The sequence below is a fragment of the Mustela nivalis genome (genome assembly GCF_964662115.1).
Source record: "Mustela nivalis genome assembly, chromosome: 1".
Lineage (NCBI taxonomy): Eukaryota > Metazoa > Chordata > Mammalia > Carnivora > Mustelidae > Mustela > Mustela nivalis.
Genome location: NC_139020.1, coordinates 55,059,759 through 55,079,808, shown reverse-complemented (window position 1 = coordinate 55,079,808; position 20,050 = coordinate 55,059,759). Strand labels below are relative to the sequence as shown.

Below are 20,050 nucleotides of genomic sequence, written 5' to 3'. Positions count from 1 at the left end.
GTTCAGCTCAAGTCATGATCTCTCATGGTTGTGGGATCCAGCTCCAAATCGTGCTCCCTACTCAGTGGAGATCTGCTTCTCTATCTCTTCCTTTCCCTCTCCCCACTTTCTCTCTCTCAGAAAGAAAGAAAGAAAGAAAGAAAAGAAACCTACACCACCCAGATACAAATGTTCTCTCATTTATTTGTTTTTAAGTAGTCTGACAAATCTTTGTTAACTATTTCCTCAAAACACTTAAAAAGCATTCTTATGTCTGCCAAGAATTGGCCACGTCCACTCCTACTTCAGAGGAAAGTGGTTATCCCAGTTCATTATCATACATTCTATTCTCTAAGCATGCTAAAATCTTTCTGGCCCTGACCCTGCAAGAATTCTGGCTTAATTCCAACACTAGGTCAAGGTATCTTAAACTATAATCTGATTGGAACCAAACTAATACAGGGTTTATTTTATACCATACTTTGTTACATTATATGGATGAAATGAAAAGGAGGTCTATGTCTTATCTTTGTGTTCATTTCTCAATACCTTGTACCTACAAGTGCTTCCCTTAAATTCCACTATGTGTTTAAAGATGTATTATCTGTGTGAAAAGTTTAACCTATACTTTTTTTTTAAGATTTTATTTATTTATTTGACAGACAGAGATCACAAGTAGGCAGAGAGGCAGGAAGAGAGAGAGGAAGAAGGTTCCCCACTGGGCAGAGAGCCCAATGCGGAGCTCGATCCCAGAACCGTGGGATCATGACCCAAGCCAAAGACAGAGGCTTTAACCCACTGAGCCACCCAGGTACCCCTAACCTATACTTTCTTAAAATGGTTTCTAATACACAATATTTTTTTTTATTTTTCTCCTAAATAGCTAGGTATTTTTTCTCCCTAGCACTCATTTACTGAACTTCTTCTCCATCAACACAGAGTAATCCACTGTCATGTTTTTAAAATGTCTATATATGGACAGTTTCCAAATTTGTTTTCCAGCTCAGAACTATCACTTAAATTTCAGACTCATTTATCCAACCAGTTACTCAACAATATCTCTTGGATTTGAGTAAGCATATAAAATCTAACACTGAAGGTCCACCTACTTTAGAACTAGAAAAGCTGGGCAAAATATAAAAACCATTTTTTGAAAGCAACAGAAAGCTACAAAGGCACTGTAAATCTCTGGGGTCAACATTCAGAGAGAAGGAAAGCCTAGAGACACAAGACTGACTCTTGGAGTCACTGTTTTCCTTAAGATAACTGCCATTTTCAGTTGTGGCTGTGAGGCTGAGATGCTAGACAGAGTTTTTAGTCAACGTACAAAGTTGGGGGAAAAACAGAATGCACTACCTATCGAGGATGAGGGACCCTGGAAAACACTACATCCTTTGGTCAGGACCTTGAGGAAATATACTCCTAGAGTAAGAGTGTCAGTTTTGGTTCCAGCTTAAATGCAATAGTTTATTTGGGAGGTGGAGAGAACAATGGTAGGGAAATACAGATGTGATACAGGGAAGGGAAAGCAGGCTTTAAATTAATTGTAAATTAATGGGTATGGTTTTTGTTTGTTTCTTTCTTTCTCTTTAAAGAGAGGGAGGTGACGGGAGAGGGAGAAAGAGAATCTTAAGCAGGCTCTAAGCCATTGTGGAGCCTGATACAGGGCTCAATTTCACAACCCTGAGATCATGACCTGAGCAGAGATCAAGTGACAGACACTTAACTGACTGAGTAATCTAGGTGCCCCAAAGGATGTGTTATTTAGTTATTTACAATGGACAGCTGGGGTTAAGACAACAGAGAAACTCAGTATAACAGTGAAAAACACAGTGTTATTCAACCCAAGGGAGAGAAAACTGAGAGATTTGCAGAACTCCCAAGGCTTGAGTGGTGATATAAGAGTATTAATTCCTTGGGACTTCTGAACTACCATGAGAAGTACAGCCTTCTGTAGATCCAGGGGAAGCCTTAAGGCATAGAGATAAAGACACTGAATATTAGAAATTGTCCAGAGCATACTGAAATAAGAGGCCAAGAGGCTAAGGATTATGTGCAGGGCACTGACAGTACCTACCATAAAAGGTAAGCCATAAATAGACCCTTTGTCACAGAACAGAAGCTTAGAACCATTTCAATCCCCAGATGAATTAAGTAATCTGCCAGGAAAGCACATTACTAAGCAAAGACTTTGTCCAGTTAAGAAGGGTTGCTCTAAACCAACTCAGGCAGCCACTGCAAGTAGCAGAATTCTCTATCATCCTTTAGATGACTATGGAATTCGTTTTGATATTTTCATTTTCGCTCATGATTTGGGTTATTTTTGCCTTTTTGAAGATTCTTACCAGGAATTTCTCAATTTTACTGATCCTTAAAAAGTTTTGGCGTTATTGACTTTCCCTATTTTCTTATTCTGTTTCAATGGACTTAGATATCTTTATTACTTCCTTCTTTTGACTTTGTTTCTAATTTGTTCTTCCATTAATTTCCTGAACTTTATGCTTAGATGATTGATATTCAAATTTGCTTTTTATAATATTTGGATTTCAAGCTATAAATATTTTTGAAGCACATGTTTTACTAATAACACAGACTTTGATATGTATTTTTTATTCAGTTGAAAAATTTACCTAATTTCCATTGTGATTTCTTTTCTTACCCATAGGTATACCTAGAGGTCTATCTTACAAACAATGATTTATTATCTTTCTGTATTGATTTCTAAATTCATGGTACAGTGGTAAGAGAACATGCTCTATATGTTATGATTCTTTGAAATTTGATGATACCTGCTTTGTGACTAGCACATAGTAAATTTTTGTAAATGTTCGGTGTGCACTTAAAAAGAATCTATCTTATGCCACTGTTGGTTGTAGTGTTCTGTATTTGTTATGTGTGTGTATGTGAATTATATCAACTTTGCTATGGTTCCGCTAATTTTATGACGATGTTGTGTCACTTATGGGATCATGTTAAAATCTCCTACTGGGATTGTTAATTTGTCCAAGTCCCTTTAGTATATCAATTTTGTCATCATATACTAACAGTTCTGTATACATTTGGTCAACTTCTGAAATTTCTCCATTTTCTAGATGTCCATAGAGTCAAGAGCAAGTAATACAATCTTGTAGTTATAAGAGCTTCACAGTAAGTTTTAATATCTGAGTGGGCAAATTCCCAGCCCTTCTCCCCTACACTTCTCTTTATTCCTTTCATTTCCCATCTAAACTTCAGGATTAGCTTTCAGTAATTACAATAAAAAAATACCCTCCTGTCACTTTTTGATATGTGATATTTATAAATTTTAATTTAGGGAAAACTGACAACTTTATCACACCATGTCTCCCCATGTGAATTGCTTTCTATTTGGTCTTCTTTTCTTCCCTTTATTAGAGCTTTTTTTTTTCCTTTATTAGAGTTTTATAAATCTTCATTTATAGTTTCAATATAGAGTATTGATTTTGAAATTTAATGTGAAGAAAATCAGCATGTAGATACTTGCTAAAATGCAGATTCCCACACCTACCTCCAGAGATATTGTTTCCTTAAGACTAGTATGGAATTCAGATACTCTCATGTAGGTGGCCTAGGGAAACTATGAGAATTACTAGTCTGTATCTTGTATATTTCTTGTGTGTTTTCCTAGGTATTTTACTTTTTTGGAAGGTAGCTATGCTCACCACTATACCACCAATGCCCGCTTGTATTTTACTTTTTTGGTTGCTAATATTCTTCTTTCATTTTTACCTTCTAATTGGCTATTGTTCCCATATAGAAAGGCTACTGATTTCCATTTCTTGTTGTTTCTGGGTAGTTTCCAAAAGATAAAGAAGGGAAACAGTGGCATTATTCCACAGTCTCAAACCAGAATTCATACTGCTCAATTATCTCAGTTAAGGTTATTAATTGTATGTGAAGTCTTTGGATATTTTTAGAGTTTGTTTGAATTTTAAATCATATCCTATGGTGCTTTGTCCCCAATTAAAGGCTACAAAGAAATGAGTAGAACATTTTCTTTAACTTTAAAAAACTCCATTCATTTAAGAACTGATACCCATCTTGTGCTGAAAGTTTCAAAAATTATTTAAAAAAACTACTTCCAAGATAGAAATCTACTGTATTTTTTTAGAGTATTTATTTTACTCATAAATAAAAAAATTTTGGACATTGTTTTTATCTTATGTTTTTAAAAAATTTGTCAACATTTTACAAATTAGAAAAACCAAAAGCAATTCCCTGTCCCAGTGTGACATGCTATCGGTTATTAGTAGAATAAGAATAAACACTAGACCATATAGTCAATGATGGCTTACTAGCTATTAACCCACATTCCCACCATTATTCTTGAAAGACCAGCACCAACTAACTCTATTTAATAAAAGTCTACAGTCAAAGCTGACACCAGAGACCTTCACAAAAAGATGGAGATTTCAAGACTTTAGCTACACTATTGTGGGAAGAAAGGGAGGGAAGGAAGAAAAGAGGGAAAAAGTCACTGTGAAATAATAAAAACAGATACATTGATATCTGTTCCTAGTTCCTGGTTCTATTTGGTCTTTGATCCTGGTTCCTGACACAGAGTTCCTAAAACTCCTCAAATTTCTTGAGTATCTTTTGTTCTAATGAGGTAACTCTCAGTTGGCCCCTGGATAGGGGCTGGTCAACAGAAACAACAAGCCATGATTAGAAGCTTGGAGCTTTTAGCACTATCCCCATTCCCAGATGGGGAGGGGCTGGGCATTTGAATTAATAATTGATCATGCTTATATGAGGAATCCTCCATAAAAATCCTTCAAGTATGGGGTTCAGAGAACTTCCAATTTAGTGAACACATCCACATGCCAGGGGAGTGGCACACCCCAACTCCACAGAAACAGATGCTCCAAAACTTGTAACCCTTCCAGACCTTGCCCTATGTATCTCTTCATTTGGCTGTTTTTAAAATCCTTTATCATAGCCTTTATTATGTAATAAATTGGTAAATATCAATTAAGTGTTTCCTGGAGTTCTGTGAACTATACTAGCAAATTATTGAACCCAGGAAGGGGTCATGGGAACTCCAATCCATAGCCAGTAGGTCAGAAGTACCAGGGACAACCCAGGACTTGTGACTGGTGCCTGAAGTCAGAGCAGATTTGTGGAACTGAGCCCTTGACTTGTGGGATCTGATACTAACTCTAGGCAGATAGTAACAGAATTTAGTTGACTTGTTGGATACCCAATTAGTGTAGAACTAGTTGATGTGGGAATAAGTCCACATCTCTAGTGTCAGAAGAGCTGTCAGTATAGTAGTAGTATGAGAGTAAAGGAACATAATGTATTTTCTCTGGACAGCCATAAACAAAGTGCTGTACTTCCACCCCAAAGAACTAATTATAATCTTACCTGCATGATTTGGAAGGAAAAATTTTCTTGTAAGAACTTCTTAATGTGAGGGACCACACCTTTTGGTAGAGTATTAATTGCAGTCAGTAATTTCTTCACTTCTACTAGTAAGTTAACAGGGACAAGATCAGCAGGCGTGTCCTTTTCCTGTTTACCCTAGAAGAAAATGATTATTAAAAATTTACACAATTATACATATTCTTATTACTCTAAATATTAAGACCAGAAAAAACATTAAAAAAAAGAACAAAGACTAGGGCACCTAGGTGGGTCAGTTGGTAAAGTATCCAATTTTTTTTTTAAAGATTTTATTTATTTATTTGACAGAGAGATATCACAAGTAGGCAGAAAGGCAGGCAGAGAGAGAGAGAGGAGGAAGCAGGTTACCTGCTGGACAGAGAGCCTGATGCAGGACTTAATCCCAGGACCCTGGCATCATGATCTGAGCCAAAGGCAGAGGCTTTAACTCACTGAGCCACATAGGCGCCCCTAAGTGTCCAACTCTTGATCTCAGCTTGGGTCTTGATCTCAAGCTCATGAGTTTAAATTCCCACTTTGGGCTCCATTAACAAAGTGCCTGTACATACTATGTAGGTAACTATGACAAAGTGATAGAAAATCCAAATAAGAATAAGACATTCTCGGGCACCTGTGTAGCTCAGATAGTCAGGTGTCTGCCTTCGGCTCATGTCCTGGGATTAAGCCTCACATCAGGCTCCCAGCTCGTTCAGCGGGGAGTCTGCTTCACCTCTCCCTCGGCTCTTCCCCTGCTTATGTACCTCTCTGCCCTTCTCTCTCAAATGAATAAGTAAAATCTTTTTAAAAATATTTTTAATTAAAAAAAAAGAATAAGACATTCCCTCTGCTTTCAAGGACTTAAAATATAGCAGGGAATTTAAAACCAAAATTCAGGAAGCTTTAATATACAGAAGACTTAAGATACAGAAATAAATATATAAATTCATTTGGAAGTTATAAATATTCTAAAATAGGAATAATTATACCACTTTTAACAGGTAGTGGAATGGGAAATATCTACAATTTAAGGCTTAAATGTGAATTAGGCCTCAAAAAATGGCTGCCCTACAGAAATACACAGATTGCATTGAATTGACCCACTTAAAGGCATAAAAAATGCTAAGCTTAAAGTATTACATAGATTATTCTACATAATAATATGAAAGCTAGATCTAAGAGTACTTTTTACATATGTGACTGATGCTTTAGTGACTAAACACACAGCATATTGAAAATAAAACTGTAATAATTTAAATTATAAACAAAGTAGTAAAACAGAATGACTTAATTCAGTCAGATCTAAGTCATAGTAATCTTGGGTCTATAGGAACTCATTTTTACGGACTTAATAAGCCATCATTAATGTCTAATCAATAGCTATATATAGTCAAGTCCTGTTGGACTATATATTAACATTAGTTGGGAGGAACACGTGGGCAACAGAAATGGAGAAGCACCTAGAACACATGGATGATGGACTTCCTTCAAACCTTAACAAGATACCACAGTTCCTATACCATGTTTAAACTTTGGGAATATGAGTACATTGATGCTGACCTCTGAAAATCAGAAAAGACAGCTTCTTATTATGGAGGCCATGTAAAGCTTAAGTCACTGAAAATGCCTTGGGGATGGGGAGGAGTTGACTCTCTAACCATCAGTCAGGTCTTTCAGACTGCAATTACCCAGGAAAGTAACCAGGACTCAACATGATAGGACTACCTGCCTACTCTCTCCCCTTCTGGGTTTGAGTCTTTTTTTTTTTTTTTAATTTTACTTAATTTTATTCTTTTCAGTGCTCAAAAATTCATGGTTTATGCACCACACTGAGTGTTCCATGGGTTTGAGTCTTAAATTAAGATTCCTCCAGGAGGAAGAGTCAAGATGGCGGAGAAGTAGCAGGCCAAGACTACTTCAGCTAGCCGGAGATCAGCTAGATAGCTTATCTAAAGATTGCAAACACCTGCAAATCCATCAGCAGATCGAAGAGAAAAAGAACAGCAATTCTGGAAACAGAAAAACAACCACTTTCTGAAAGGTAGGACCCGCGGAGAAGTGAATCCAAAGCGACGGGAAGATAGACCCTGGGGGGAGGGGCCGGCTCCTGGCAAGCGGCGGAGCAACCGCGCACAAAATCAGGACTTTTAAAAGTCTGTTCCGCTGAGGGACATCGCTCCAGAGGCTACCCGGGGCAAAGCCCACACGGGGTCAGCGTGGCCTCAGGTCCCGCAGGGTCACAGAAAAATCGGGGGTGTCTGAGTGTCGCAGAGCTTGTGGGTATTGGAACAGGAAAGCCGGCTACAGAGACAGAGCCGACAGTAAGCTCGCAGCTCGGGGTGACCTTGAACCGGTTGCAGGCTCAGTGAGCTCGAAGCACGGCCGGAGGTCAGGCAGACGGGAGTAACTGAGCGCGGTTCTCTGGGCGCGCACTGAGGAGTGGGGCCCTGGGCTCTCGGCTCCTCCGGGCCGGAGACCAGGAGGCCGCCATTTGTATTCCCGTTCTCCGGAACTCTACGGAAAGCGCTCAGGGAACAAAAGCTCCTGAAAGCAAACCCAAGCGGATTACTCACCCCGGCCCCAGGTAAAAGCGGTGCAATTCCGCCTGGAGCAAAGACACTTGAGAATCACTACAACAGGCCCCTCCCCCAGAAGATCAACAAGAAATCCAGCCGAGACCAAGTTCACCTACCAAAGAGTGCGGTTTCAATACCAAGGAGAGCAGCAGAATTCTAGAGGAGGAGAAAAGCACGGAACTCATGGCTTTTTCCCTGTGATTTCTTTTAGTCTTGCGGTTAATTTAATTTAATTTTTTTCTTTTTTTTTTTTCTTTTTTTTTTTTTTTTTGCCTTCTGGTAAAAAAATTTTTTTTAACTGTTACCTTTTTCTTTTTTAACGATTTTTTACTAGTTTATCTAATACATATATTTTTTTTCTTTTTTATATTTTTCTTAGGTGTTTTCTTTTTTTAAAAAATTCTTTTTTTTTCTCTTTTTTCTTTTTTTTTTATTGTTTCCTTTTTGAACCACTTTTTATTCCCTTTCTCCCCCCTCACGATTTTGGATCTCTTCTAATTTGGTTAAAGCATATTTTCCTGGGGTTGTTGCCACCCTTTTAGTATTTTACTTGCCCCTTCATATACTCTTATCTGGACAAAATGACAAGATGGAAAAATTCAACACAAAAAAAAGAACAAGAGGCAGTACCGAAGGCTAGGGACCTAATCAATACAGACATTGGTAATATGTCAGACCTAGAGTTCAGAATGACAATTCTCAAGGTTCTAGCCGGGCTCGAAAAAAACATGGAAGATATTAGAGAAACCCTCTCGAGAGATATAAAAGCCCTTTCTGGAGAAATAAAAGAACTAAAATCTAACCAAGTTGAAATAAAAAAAGCTATTAATGAGGTGCAATCAAAAATGGAGGCTCTCACTGCTAGGATAAATGAGGCAGAAGAAAGAATTAGTGATATAGAAGACCAAATGACAGAGAATAAAGAAGCTGAGCAAAAGAGGGACAAACAGCTACTGGACCACGAGGGGAGAATTCGAGAGATAAGTGACACCATAAGACGAAACAACATTAGAATAATTGGGATTCCAGAAGAAGAAGAAAGAGAGAGGGGAGCAGAAGGTATACTAGAGAGAATTATTGGGGAGAATTTCCCCAATATGGCAAAGGGAACAAGCATCAAAATTCAGGAGGTTCAGAGAACGCCCCTCAAAATCAATAAGAATAGGCCCACACCCCGTCACCTAATAGTAAAATTTACAAGTCTCAGTGACAAAGAGAAAATCCTGAAAGCAGCCCGGGAAAAGAAGTCTGTAACATACAATGGTAAAAATATTAGATTGGCAGCTGACTTATCCACAGAGACCTGGCAGGCCAGAAAGAGCTGGCATGATATTTTCAGAGCACTAAACGAGAAAAACATGCAGCCCAGAATACTATATCCAGCTAGGCTATCATTGAAAATAGAAGGAGAGATTAAAAGCTTCCAGGACAAACAACAACTGAAAGAATTTGCAAACACCAAATCAGCTCTACAGGAAATCTTGAAAGGGGTCCTCTAAACAAAGAGAGATCCTACAAGTGGTAGATCAGAAAGGAACAGAGACCATATACAGTAACAGCCACCTTACAGGCAATACAATGGCCCTAAATTCATATCTCTCAATAGTTACCCTGAATGTGAATGGGCTAAATGCCCCTGTCAAAAGACACAGGGTATCAGAATGGATAAAAAAACAAAACCCATCTATATGTTGCCTCCAAGAAACACATTTTAAGCCCGAAGACACCTCCAGATTTAAAGTGAGAGGGTGGAAAAGAATTTACCATGCTAATGGACATCAGAAGAAAGCAGGAGTGGCAATCCTTATATCAGATCAATTAGATTTTAAGCCAAAAACTATAATAAGAGATGAGGAAGGACACTATATCATACTCAAAGGGTCTGTCCAACAAGAAGATTTAACAATTTTAAATATCTATGCCCCCAACGTGGGAGCAGCCAACTATATAAACCAATTAATAACAAAATCAAAGAAACACATCAACAATAATACAATAATAGTAGGGGACTTTAACACTCCCCTCACTGAAATGGACAGATCATCCAAGCAAAAGATCAGCAAGGAAATAAAGGCCTTAAACGACACACTGGACCAGATGGACATCACAGATATATTCAGAACATTTCATCCCAAAGCAACAGAATACACATTCTTCTCTAGTGCACATGGAACATTCTCCAGAATAAATTAAGTTTCCTCCAACCCCATCAATATCCAACAATCTTATACTTTATTTCATTATATGAAAATTATATCCAAAAATGTAAGAAAGTTTTATTTCAAGCATTGTTCTTGCAACTTTTCTATAGGTTTGAAATTTTCCAAAAAAGTTTATAAAAACAAAAATCTTCCACAATGTAACTAGACAAACCCTTCAAAAGAATGACCACTGTCAGTAGAGCATACATTTCAAACTAAAGGTCAGTTATGCAGTCAAAAGTTACCACAAAATCATCTAATATTAATTACCAAATTGATACACAAGCAAGATTATGGCATGAATAAAAATTTTTAATAGGACATACTATAAGCTTCATGCTTACTAAATATTTTTCTTATTATAAATATAATTTTTTAAGTTAGTGGTCATAAATTATATAACTGCAATTATTTAAGCCAATTATTAAAATATTTGATGCTCAATCCATTTCACAAAATTGATTTAGCTTCTAAACCAAACTCAGGTAAAAGTTTTCACCTCCTTTAACTTTTGTATTTCCAATTCTGTATTTAGAAATTCACTTTCTAAATCTAATCCCTGCTGGCTCAAGTGTACATCCCTATGTATATCTGTATATATTGTATTTTCTCTGAAACATTTTTTACAGTGATAACCTCATGCAGTTAAATAATATGATTATTTTTTATTTCTTTTCAGCGTAACATATTCATTGTTTTTGCACTACACCCAGTGCTCCCTACAATACATGCCCTCCCCAATACCCACCACCTGGGTCCCCCAACCTCCTACCTCCACCCCTTCAAAACCCTCAGGTTGTTTTGCAGTCTCCATAGTCTCTCATGGTTCACCTCCCCTTCGAATTTCCCTCAACTCCCTTCTCTTCTCCATCGCCCCATGTCCTCCATGTTATTTGTTATGCTCCACAAATAAGTGAAACCATATGATAATTGACTCTCTCTGCTTGAGTTATTTCACTCAGCATAATCTCTTCCAGTCCCGTCCATGTTGCTACAAAAGTTGGGTTTTCATCCTTTCTGATGGAGGCATAATACTCCATAGTGTATATGGACCACATCTTCCTTATCCATTCGTCCGTTGAAGGGCATCTTGGTTCTTTCCACAGTTTGGCGACCGTGGCCATTGCTGCTATAAACATTGGGGTACAGATGGCCCTTCTTTTCATGACATCTGTATCTTTGGGGTATATACCCAGTAGTGCAATTGCAGGGTCATAGGGAAGCTCTATTTTTAATTTCTTGAGGAATCTCCACACTGTTCTCCAAAGTGGCTACACCAACTTGCATCCCCACCAACAGTGTAAGATTATCTTATGTTCATATATTTTCTCCTGTTACTAGATAATCTTTATAAAATTTATTAACAGTGGACATAATAATCACATAAAACTATGTGTAAGTTAAAATTGAACTAAAAAAAACCCAGATAGATCTTCATCCACCCTTCATTAAATATAAGTACATGTGATATATATGTATGTATATATACATATACATATTTTTTAAGCTACCACAAAATATATTGTCACTGGCAATATAATCCTTATAGTAATGTATATTTGATTCTCCTTCATTTTGAACTGGAATTTCTAACAGGAAAGAGAATTTCAAAACAACTCTGAAAATTTCTTACTAAATAATTTTCTTTGCATGTGCGTAGTTTTCATTTTGTTTGGATTTTGCTTTAAAGGACAAGTAAATGATTTCTTAAAATTGATTGTTTTATTTTTCTGGACAAGTCAATTCAATCACCTACAAGTTTTAACTTACAGTGAGAATTGGTACTTAAAATAACATTGAGACAGAAGTATCAATTATCAGAGATTTAATTATGACCATAATTTTACTTATGAAGAAAAAAAGTAGAGTCACCTCTAAATTCTGAAGAAATAAGTAAACTGACTAGATTTAAAATTACACTGTCATAATTACTTATTAATTCATTCATAATTAACAAAAATTAACTCTTACCAGTTGGTCAGTAGATTTTTCTACCTTATTCTTGATTTCCTCCTTAGTCTGCTCCTCCACAGTTGGAGCCCTACTTTAAATGAAAAAGAAAGAAATGTGTATTCAGAGTATCTCCTTATAAAGAACACAATTAAATTGTAGTAGTAAAGAATCTAACAAGTGAATTTATCATAAAGTTCGAAAGTGTAAACAATATATAGCAAGACTGATAACAGTGGTAGGTGTCATATCTTTAGGGATGCAAGTTAAAGGAAAAAAAAAAGTATGCTCTGCCTTTACTGGAGAGCGCTAAACAAAAATGAAAGCAGATATAAAAAATTTTCTTGGACACAGAATATACCAAAATCATGGAAAAAAATTAACTTAATAGCACTGCTTCAATGTAAAAAAAAAAAATGGGTCTTAAAAAGGCTGAGGTTTATGAAGATAATAAAGGTCTTAAAAGGGCTGAGGTTTGGAATGGATCTATCTTATGCAGATGCTTTTATTTTTTTGTTCCAGGTTTCTGGCCTTATAGTTATCCATTTTTCCAAAATGATTTTTTAAAATTGAGAGAGAATGTCATATTTAAAAATTAACTATTTTTGTAAAATAGTTCATTTGTAAATTGTTAAGTTTTGCTTCTGACATTGGTTCAAACTGTGAATATATGCAGTGTTAAACACAGAACTGAAAAACTATAAAATTGCTTTTGTCTACATACAGAACCATGATATAGGGCCCATAATATAAGAATCATAACATAAGACCATATAGGATTTATATGATCTTAATTCTATACACTAGCAGAGAAAAAACTGAGTGAGAAACAGCAATGGATCTACTCAGCATTGTGCTTTATAAAAATCATCCTATCTTATTTCACATATATGTATTTATTTCTTAGACTATCATTTACCATCCACCACGTGCCCACTGATCTTGTCAGGGAAAACTGGGACCGATAAATAGTACAGTATTTCACATGATGAAAGTTTCAATGGAAGAGATTTATACACAGAAACAGTATTTCACAAGATGGTTCTCAGTGCTCTTTAAAATGTCATGGCAAAACAAACAGAAAAAAACCACACACACACACACACACACACACACACACACAAACACAAAAAAAGCCTCTTAACTGTCTTTTCATCCACTTCAAAGCTCCACTCCAAAAAGTAACACATGGAACAGTCTTGTGTTGTCAAGGAATGAAAAATACTATAGCAGTATGCTGAAGTCTCCAGGTTGTATAAGAGTATAAAAAATTGTCACATGTATACCTTTCCAGCTAACTCTATTTCATGATCATTCACTCCTTGGCCCAACAGTTCTCAGTCCCAGATGCACACTAAAATCACCTGTGAAACTTCTGAATCATCCAGGTGTCCAGACCCTACTTTAGCACTTCTTAAGTGTGGAACGTGGGCTGCTATATTCACCATAGTTTCTCTAACAATTTTTGATATAAACTTAACTAATTCTCATTCCCTCCCCAACATTAAAATTGCTCTAATGAAGGTTACTAATGAAATCCCACTATTTATTTCAATAGCTTTGTCTTTGTTCTTCATTCTACCTGTATTTCTGCATCATTTAACATTGCCCATCGTACCTTCCAACCGTCCTTGAAAACCTCTGTCATCTTCACTGCTGCTGGTTCTCCTCCTAGCCCTCCACTTCTTCTACTACTGGCTACACCTCTTCCTCATTTGTCATATTCATTCATTATTTTAATAATATTTAAAACAAACTATGTATCCTGGTATATTAGTATAGGAAGATATACAATCAGTCATCTATTACAGTCATTTTATATATTAAAATGATTAAATTGATGTCTAGAGAGGTTATATAACGTGTTTTTAAGTTATACACCTAGAAAGCAGCAAAGATAGAACTAGACACAGAAATATTATTTTTCTTTTGCTATTTTGTTGCTTTTACCACCTATTGCGTACTAGGAGCTGAGGTTTTGCTATAATAATATATCCTGAAATATACATAATATATATACGAATGTTCCATTTCTTAGAAGATTTATTTATCCATTTAAGAAAGAAAGAAGTGGGGAAAGGAACAGAGGGGAAGAATCTCAAGCAGACTGCCTGGCAACTGGGTAGCCTGACATGGGGCTCAATCCCATGACACATTAGCTGAAACCAAGAGTCAGACACGTAACTAACTGAGCCACCTAGCTGCTCCACTAATGTTCCATTTTTATCTATTTTCTTACATTTTCTACTAAAATCAATTACATTTATGCCCACATATAAATAAATTCTCTCAGATAGGAATGAGGCCCTTCTAATTCATTATGTAACCTCCAAGTCTCTATCCCAACATCAGACATAAATTCATCAAATATTTATTGATGAATTAAAAAATAAGCAAACTTCCATGAATTCTAACAGCACCCATATTTTTTTTTGAATTTTATTTTTTTCAGTGTTCCAGAATTCATGGTTTATCACCACCCAGTGCTCCATGCAATACGTGCCCTCCATAACACCCACCATCAGGCTCACCCAACCCCCCCCAAAACTCTCAGTTTGCTTCCCACGGTTTGTCTCCCCTCCAACCTTCACCAACTCCTCTCCATCTCCGAATGTCTTCCATGTTATTCCTTATGCTCCACAAGTAAGTGAAACCATATGATAATTGGCTCTCTCTGCTTGACTTAGTTCACTGAGCATAATCTTCTCCAGACCCATCCATGTTGATACAAAAGTTGGGTATTCATCCCTTCTGATGGAGGCATGATATCCCATTGTATATATGGACCATATCTTCTTTATCCATTCGTCTGTTGAAGTGCATCGTGGCTCTTTACACAGTTTGGTGACTGTGGCCATTGCTGCTATGAACATTGGGGTACAGATGGCCCTACTTTTCACTACATCTGTATCTTTGGGGTAAATACCCAGTAGTGCAATTGCAGGTTCATGAGATAGCCCTATTTTTAATTTCTTAAGGAATCTCCACACTGCTTTCCAAAGCAGCTGCACCAACTTGCATTTCCACCAACAGTGTAATAAGATTCCTCTTTCCCCTCATCCTCTCCAACACTTGTTGCTTACTGTCTTGTTAATTTTGGCCATTCTAACTGGTGTAAAGTGGTATCTCCATGTGGTTTTGATTTGAATCTGCCTGATGGCTAATGATGATGAAGATTTTTTCATGTGTCTGTATGTCTTCTTTGGAGAAGTGTCTGTCCATGTCTTCTGCCCATTTTTTGAACTGTTTTTTGAGTGTTGAGTTTGAGGAGTTCTTTATAGATCTTGGATATCAGCCCTTTGTCTGTAGTGTCATTTGAGAATATCTTCTCCCATTCTGTGGGTTGCCTCTTTGTTTTGTTGACTGTTTCCTTCGCTGTGCAGAAACTTTTGATCTTGATGAAGTACCAAAAGCTCATTTTTGCATTTGTTTCCCTTGTCTTTGGAGACATGTCTTGAAAGAAATTGCTGTGATCGATGTCAAAGAGGTTACTGCCTATGTTCTTCTCTAGGATTTTGATAAATCCCTGCCTCATGTTAAGGTCTTTTATCCATTTCAAGTTTATCTATCTGTATGGTGTAAGAGAATGGTCAAGTTTCATTCTTCTGTACATAGCTGTCCAATTTTCCTAGCCCCATTTATTGAAAAGACTCTTTTTTCCACTGGATATTTTTTTCCTGCTTTGTCAAAGATTATTTGACCACAGAGTTGAGGGTCCATATCTGGGCTCTCTACTCTGTTCTACTGGTCTATGTGTCTGTTTTTGTGCTGTCTTGGTGATCACAGCTTTGTAGTAAAGCTTGAAATCAGGCAAAGTGAAGACCCCAGTTTGGGGTTTTTTTCAAAATCTCCTTAGCAATTCAGGGTCTCTTCTGGTTCCATACAAATTTTAAGATTATTCCAGGACTTTGAAAAAGGCTGGTGGGATGTTGATCAGGATGGCATGGAGAGTATAGACGGCTCTAGGAAGTGTAGACATTTTAACAATGTTTATTCTTCTGATTCATGAGCATGGAATGCTCTTTCATCTTTTTGTGTCTTCTTCTATTTCTTTCATGAGTGTTCTGTAGTTCTTGAAGTCCAGATCCTTTACCTCTTTGGTTAGGTTTATTCCCAGGTATCTTATGATTATTGGTGCTATTGTAAATGGAATTGATTCTCTAACTCTTATATATTTTCATTGTTAGTGTAAAAGAAAGCAACTGATTTCTGTCCATTGATTTTGTATCCTGCCACATTACTGAATTGCTGTGTGGGTTCTAGTAGTTTGGGGGTGGAGTCTTTTGGGTTTTCCATATAAACTATCATGTCATCTGAGAAGAGAGTGAGTTTGAATTCTTAGCCAATTTGAATACCTTTTATTTCTCTTTGTTGTCTGATTGCTGTTGCTAGAACTTCTAATACTATGTTGAACAACAGTGATTAGAGTGACATCCTTATCATATTCCTGATCTCAAAGAGAAGACTGTCAGCTTTTCCCCATTGAGGATGATATCTGCTGTGGGTTTTTCATAGACAGATTTTAAGAAGTTGAGGAATGTTCCCTCTATCCCTACCTATACTTTGAAGCTTTTTAATCAGGAACAAATCCTGGATTTTGTCAAATGCCTTTTCTGCATCAATTGAGAGAACCATGTGGTTCTTCTCTCTTCTGTTATTAATTTGTTCTATCACATTGATTGATTTGCAAGTGTTGAACCACCAGTGCATCCCATGGATAAATCCTACCTGGTCATGGTGGATGATCTTTTCAATGTACTGTTGGATCCTTATTAGCTAGGATCTTGTTGAGAATCTTGGCATTGAAATTCATCAGGGATATTGGTCTGAAATTCTTCTTTTTGGTGGGGTCTTTGCATGGTTTGGGGATCAGGGTAATACCGGCTTCATAAAAAGAATCTGGAAGTTTTCCTTCTGTTTCTATTTTTTGAAATAGGTTCAGGAGAATAGGTATTATTTCTTCTTTGACTGTCTGGTAGAATTCTCAGGGAATTCATCAGGTCCTGGGCTCTTGTATTTTGGGAGGCTTTTGATCACTGCTTCAATCTCGTTACTAGATATTGGTCTATTCAGGTTATCAATTTCTTCCTGATTCAGTTTTGGAAGTTTATAGGTTTCCAGGAATGTATCCATTTCATCCAGGCTGCTTAACTTATTGGCATACTAAGTGTTGATGATAATTTCTGATGATTGTGTCTATTGTCTTGGTGTTAGTCGTGATCTTTCCCCTTTCATTAATAATTTTATTAATTTGGGTCCTCTCTCTTTTCTTTTGGAGTAGTTAGGTCAATGGTTTATCGATCTTATTCTTTCAAAAAAACCAGTTTCTAGTTTCGTTGATGTGTTCTACTGTATCTCTAGTTTCTATCTCATTGATCTCTCTCTAATCTTGATTATTTCCCTTCTTGTGTGTGGGGTTGGTTTAATTTGATGATTCTCCAGTTCTTTATGGTATAAAGATTTTTTAATTTTTGGATTTTTAAATTTTTTTTGAGGGAGGCTTGATGGCTTTGAATTTCCCTCTTGGGACTGCCTTTGCCATATCCCATAGGTTTTGGACTGAAGTGTCTTCATTCTCATTGGTTTCCATGAATTGTTTTAAGTTCATCTTTGATTTCCTGGTTGATCCAAACATTCTTAAGCAGGGTAGTCTTTAGCTTCCAAGTGTTTGAATTCCTTCCATCCTTTTTCTTGTGGTAGAGTTCCAGTTTCAAACCACTGTGGTCTGAAAATATGCAGGGGCTAATCTCAATCTTTTGGTATCAGTTAAGCCCTGATTTGTGACCCAGTATGTGGTCTATTCTGGAGAAACTTTCATGTATACTTGAGAAGAATGGTTTAGGGTGGAATGTTCTGTATGTATCTATGAGGTCCAACTGGTCCAATGTGTCATTCAATGCTCTTGTGCATTTATTGATTTGCTGCTTGGATAATCTGTCTGTTAATGGGAGTGATGTGTTAAGATCCCCTACTATTAATGTATTCATATGAATATGATTCTTTATCTTGATTAACAGTTGTCTTAAGTAGTTTGCTGCTCCTGTACTGGGGGTATAAATATTTACAATTGTTAGATCTTCTTGGTGGATAGACCCTTTAAGAATGATGTATCCTTCTTTATCTCTGACTATAGTCTTTAGTTTACAATCTAATTTATCTGATATGAGAATCACTACCTCAGCTTTCTTTTGAGGCCCATTGGCATGAAGGATGCTTCTCCATCCCTTCACTTTCCATCTGAATATATCATTGGGTTCCAAATGGGTCTCTTGTAGACAGCATATGGATGGGTCCTGTCGTTTTAGCCAATCTGCAACTCTGTCATTTTATGGAAGTGCTTAAGCCGTTCACATTGACAATGATTATTCAAAGATATGTTTTTAGTGACAACATATTGCCTGTGAAGTTCTTGTTTCTATAGATTATCTCTATAAATTACTGTTCTATGACACTCTTAGGTTCTTTCCTTTTTTAATAGAACCCCACCCCTTAATATTTCTTGTAGTGCCAGCTTGGTGGTAACATACTCTTTTAAACCTTGATAGTCTTGGAAGCTCTTTTATCTCTCCATCCATTCTGAATGTTGACCTTGCTGGATAAAGTATTCTTGGCCACATGTTCTTGTCATTTAGTGTCCTGAATATGTCTTGCAGCCTTTTCTGGCTTGCCAGGTTTCTGTGGATAGGTCTAACCTCATTCTGATGGACCTTCCTCTGTATATAAGGATCTCTTCCCCCTAGCTGCTCTCAAAAGCTCTTGTCTAAAATTATGATTCTTTAGTCTTACAATCAAGTGCCTCGAGGTCTTTCTAGATTCATTGATCTTGGGGGGCTGTTCTTTCTACCTCTAGAGCATGAACGCTGGTTCCATTCCCCAGATTGGGAAAATTTTCCCAATTTATTCAACTATATCTTCTAGTCTCCTTTCTTTCTCTTCCCCTTAGAGATCCCAGTAATTATGATATTGGAATGTTTCATGGCATCATTTATTTCCCTAATTCTGTTTTCATGGCTTCTAAGCTGTTTGTTCCAGGCCTCCTCCTGACCCTTTTTCTCTAGCAGTTTGTCCTCTAGATCACTAATTCTATCTTCTGTGTTGGTTACCCTAGCTATTAGAGTATTTAGATTAGATTGGGTCTCATGGATACCATTTTTAACTTCTTCCCGGTCGGCTTTCACTTCTGCCCTAATTGATTCTATGTTGTCACTAATGGTTTTCTCCAACCTAGCTATTGCCTGGTTAATTGTTATCCTGAATTCCCTTTCCAAAATACTGTTTATGTCCACATCCAATAGCTCTGATGGAGAGGGCACAGTCTCTGAATTTTTCCTCTGAATTTTTGTTGGGTGTTCCTCCTCCTAGTCCTTTTGGTGAGAGGAGGTTGAGGGGATGTGTAGCTAAATATATCAACCGTGATTTAGGCAAGGTGCACCCTGGAAGGCTTCTGAGCAATTCCATCACCACCAAAAAGAAATAAAAAAGAAAGAGAAAGGGAGAGACAAAAAAAAAAAAAAGGAAAAGAAAAGAAAGAAAGAAAAGCCCCAGCCAGAATGGGCCCCAAAGGTAAGATTTATAAGATATAGAAACAAAAATGGATGGGCAAAAGACGGACTAAAGTAAATTATAAGAAAAAAAAAAGAAGAAAGAACCCAGCCAAAATGAACCCCAAGGGCAGGATTTATATAATACCAGAACAAAAATAAATACACAGAGGGGTGCCTGGGTGGTTCAGTTTGTTGGGGGCCTCTGCCTTTGGATCAGGTCATGATCTCAGGGTCCTGGGATCAAGCCCCGCATGGTGCTCTCTGCTTCCCTTCCTCTCTCTCTGTCTGCCTCTGCCTGCTTGTGATCTCTTGTCTGTCAAATAAATAAATTTAAAAATAAATAAATAAATAAATAAATACACAGAAACACTGACAGAAGAAAAAGACAGGATAGAAGAAA

The 20,050-nt window shown here is 37.0% G+C and overlaps 1 protein-coding gene across 24 annotated transcripts in view; it reads right to left on the bottom strand.

Moving 5' to 3' along the window:
- The window catches only part of DZIP3 (DAZ interacting zinc finger protein 3), a 122,802-nt gene that overhangs the window by 84,147 nt on the left and 18,605 nt on the right, over positions 1-20,050 (bottom strand). For 16 of the 24 annotated variants that reach the window (XM_082697155.1, XM_082697166.1, XM_082697159.1 and 13 more), the window contains 2 exons: positions 12,128-12,200; positions 5,365-5,520 (listed from right to left, as the gene is read on the bottom strand). In XM_082697155.1, the coding sequence (XP_082553281.1) occupies positions 5,365-5,520; positions 12,128-12,200 (229 nt within the window). The remainder of the gene's footprint in view (positions 1-5,364; positions 5,521-12,127; positions 12,201-20,050) is intronic. The other 8 variants (XM_082697178.1, XM_082697161.1, XM_082697156.1 and 5 more) reach the window with 1 other exon arrangement.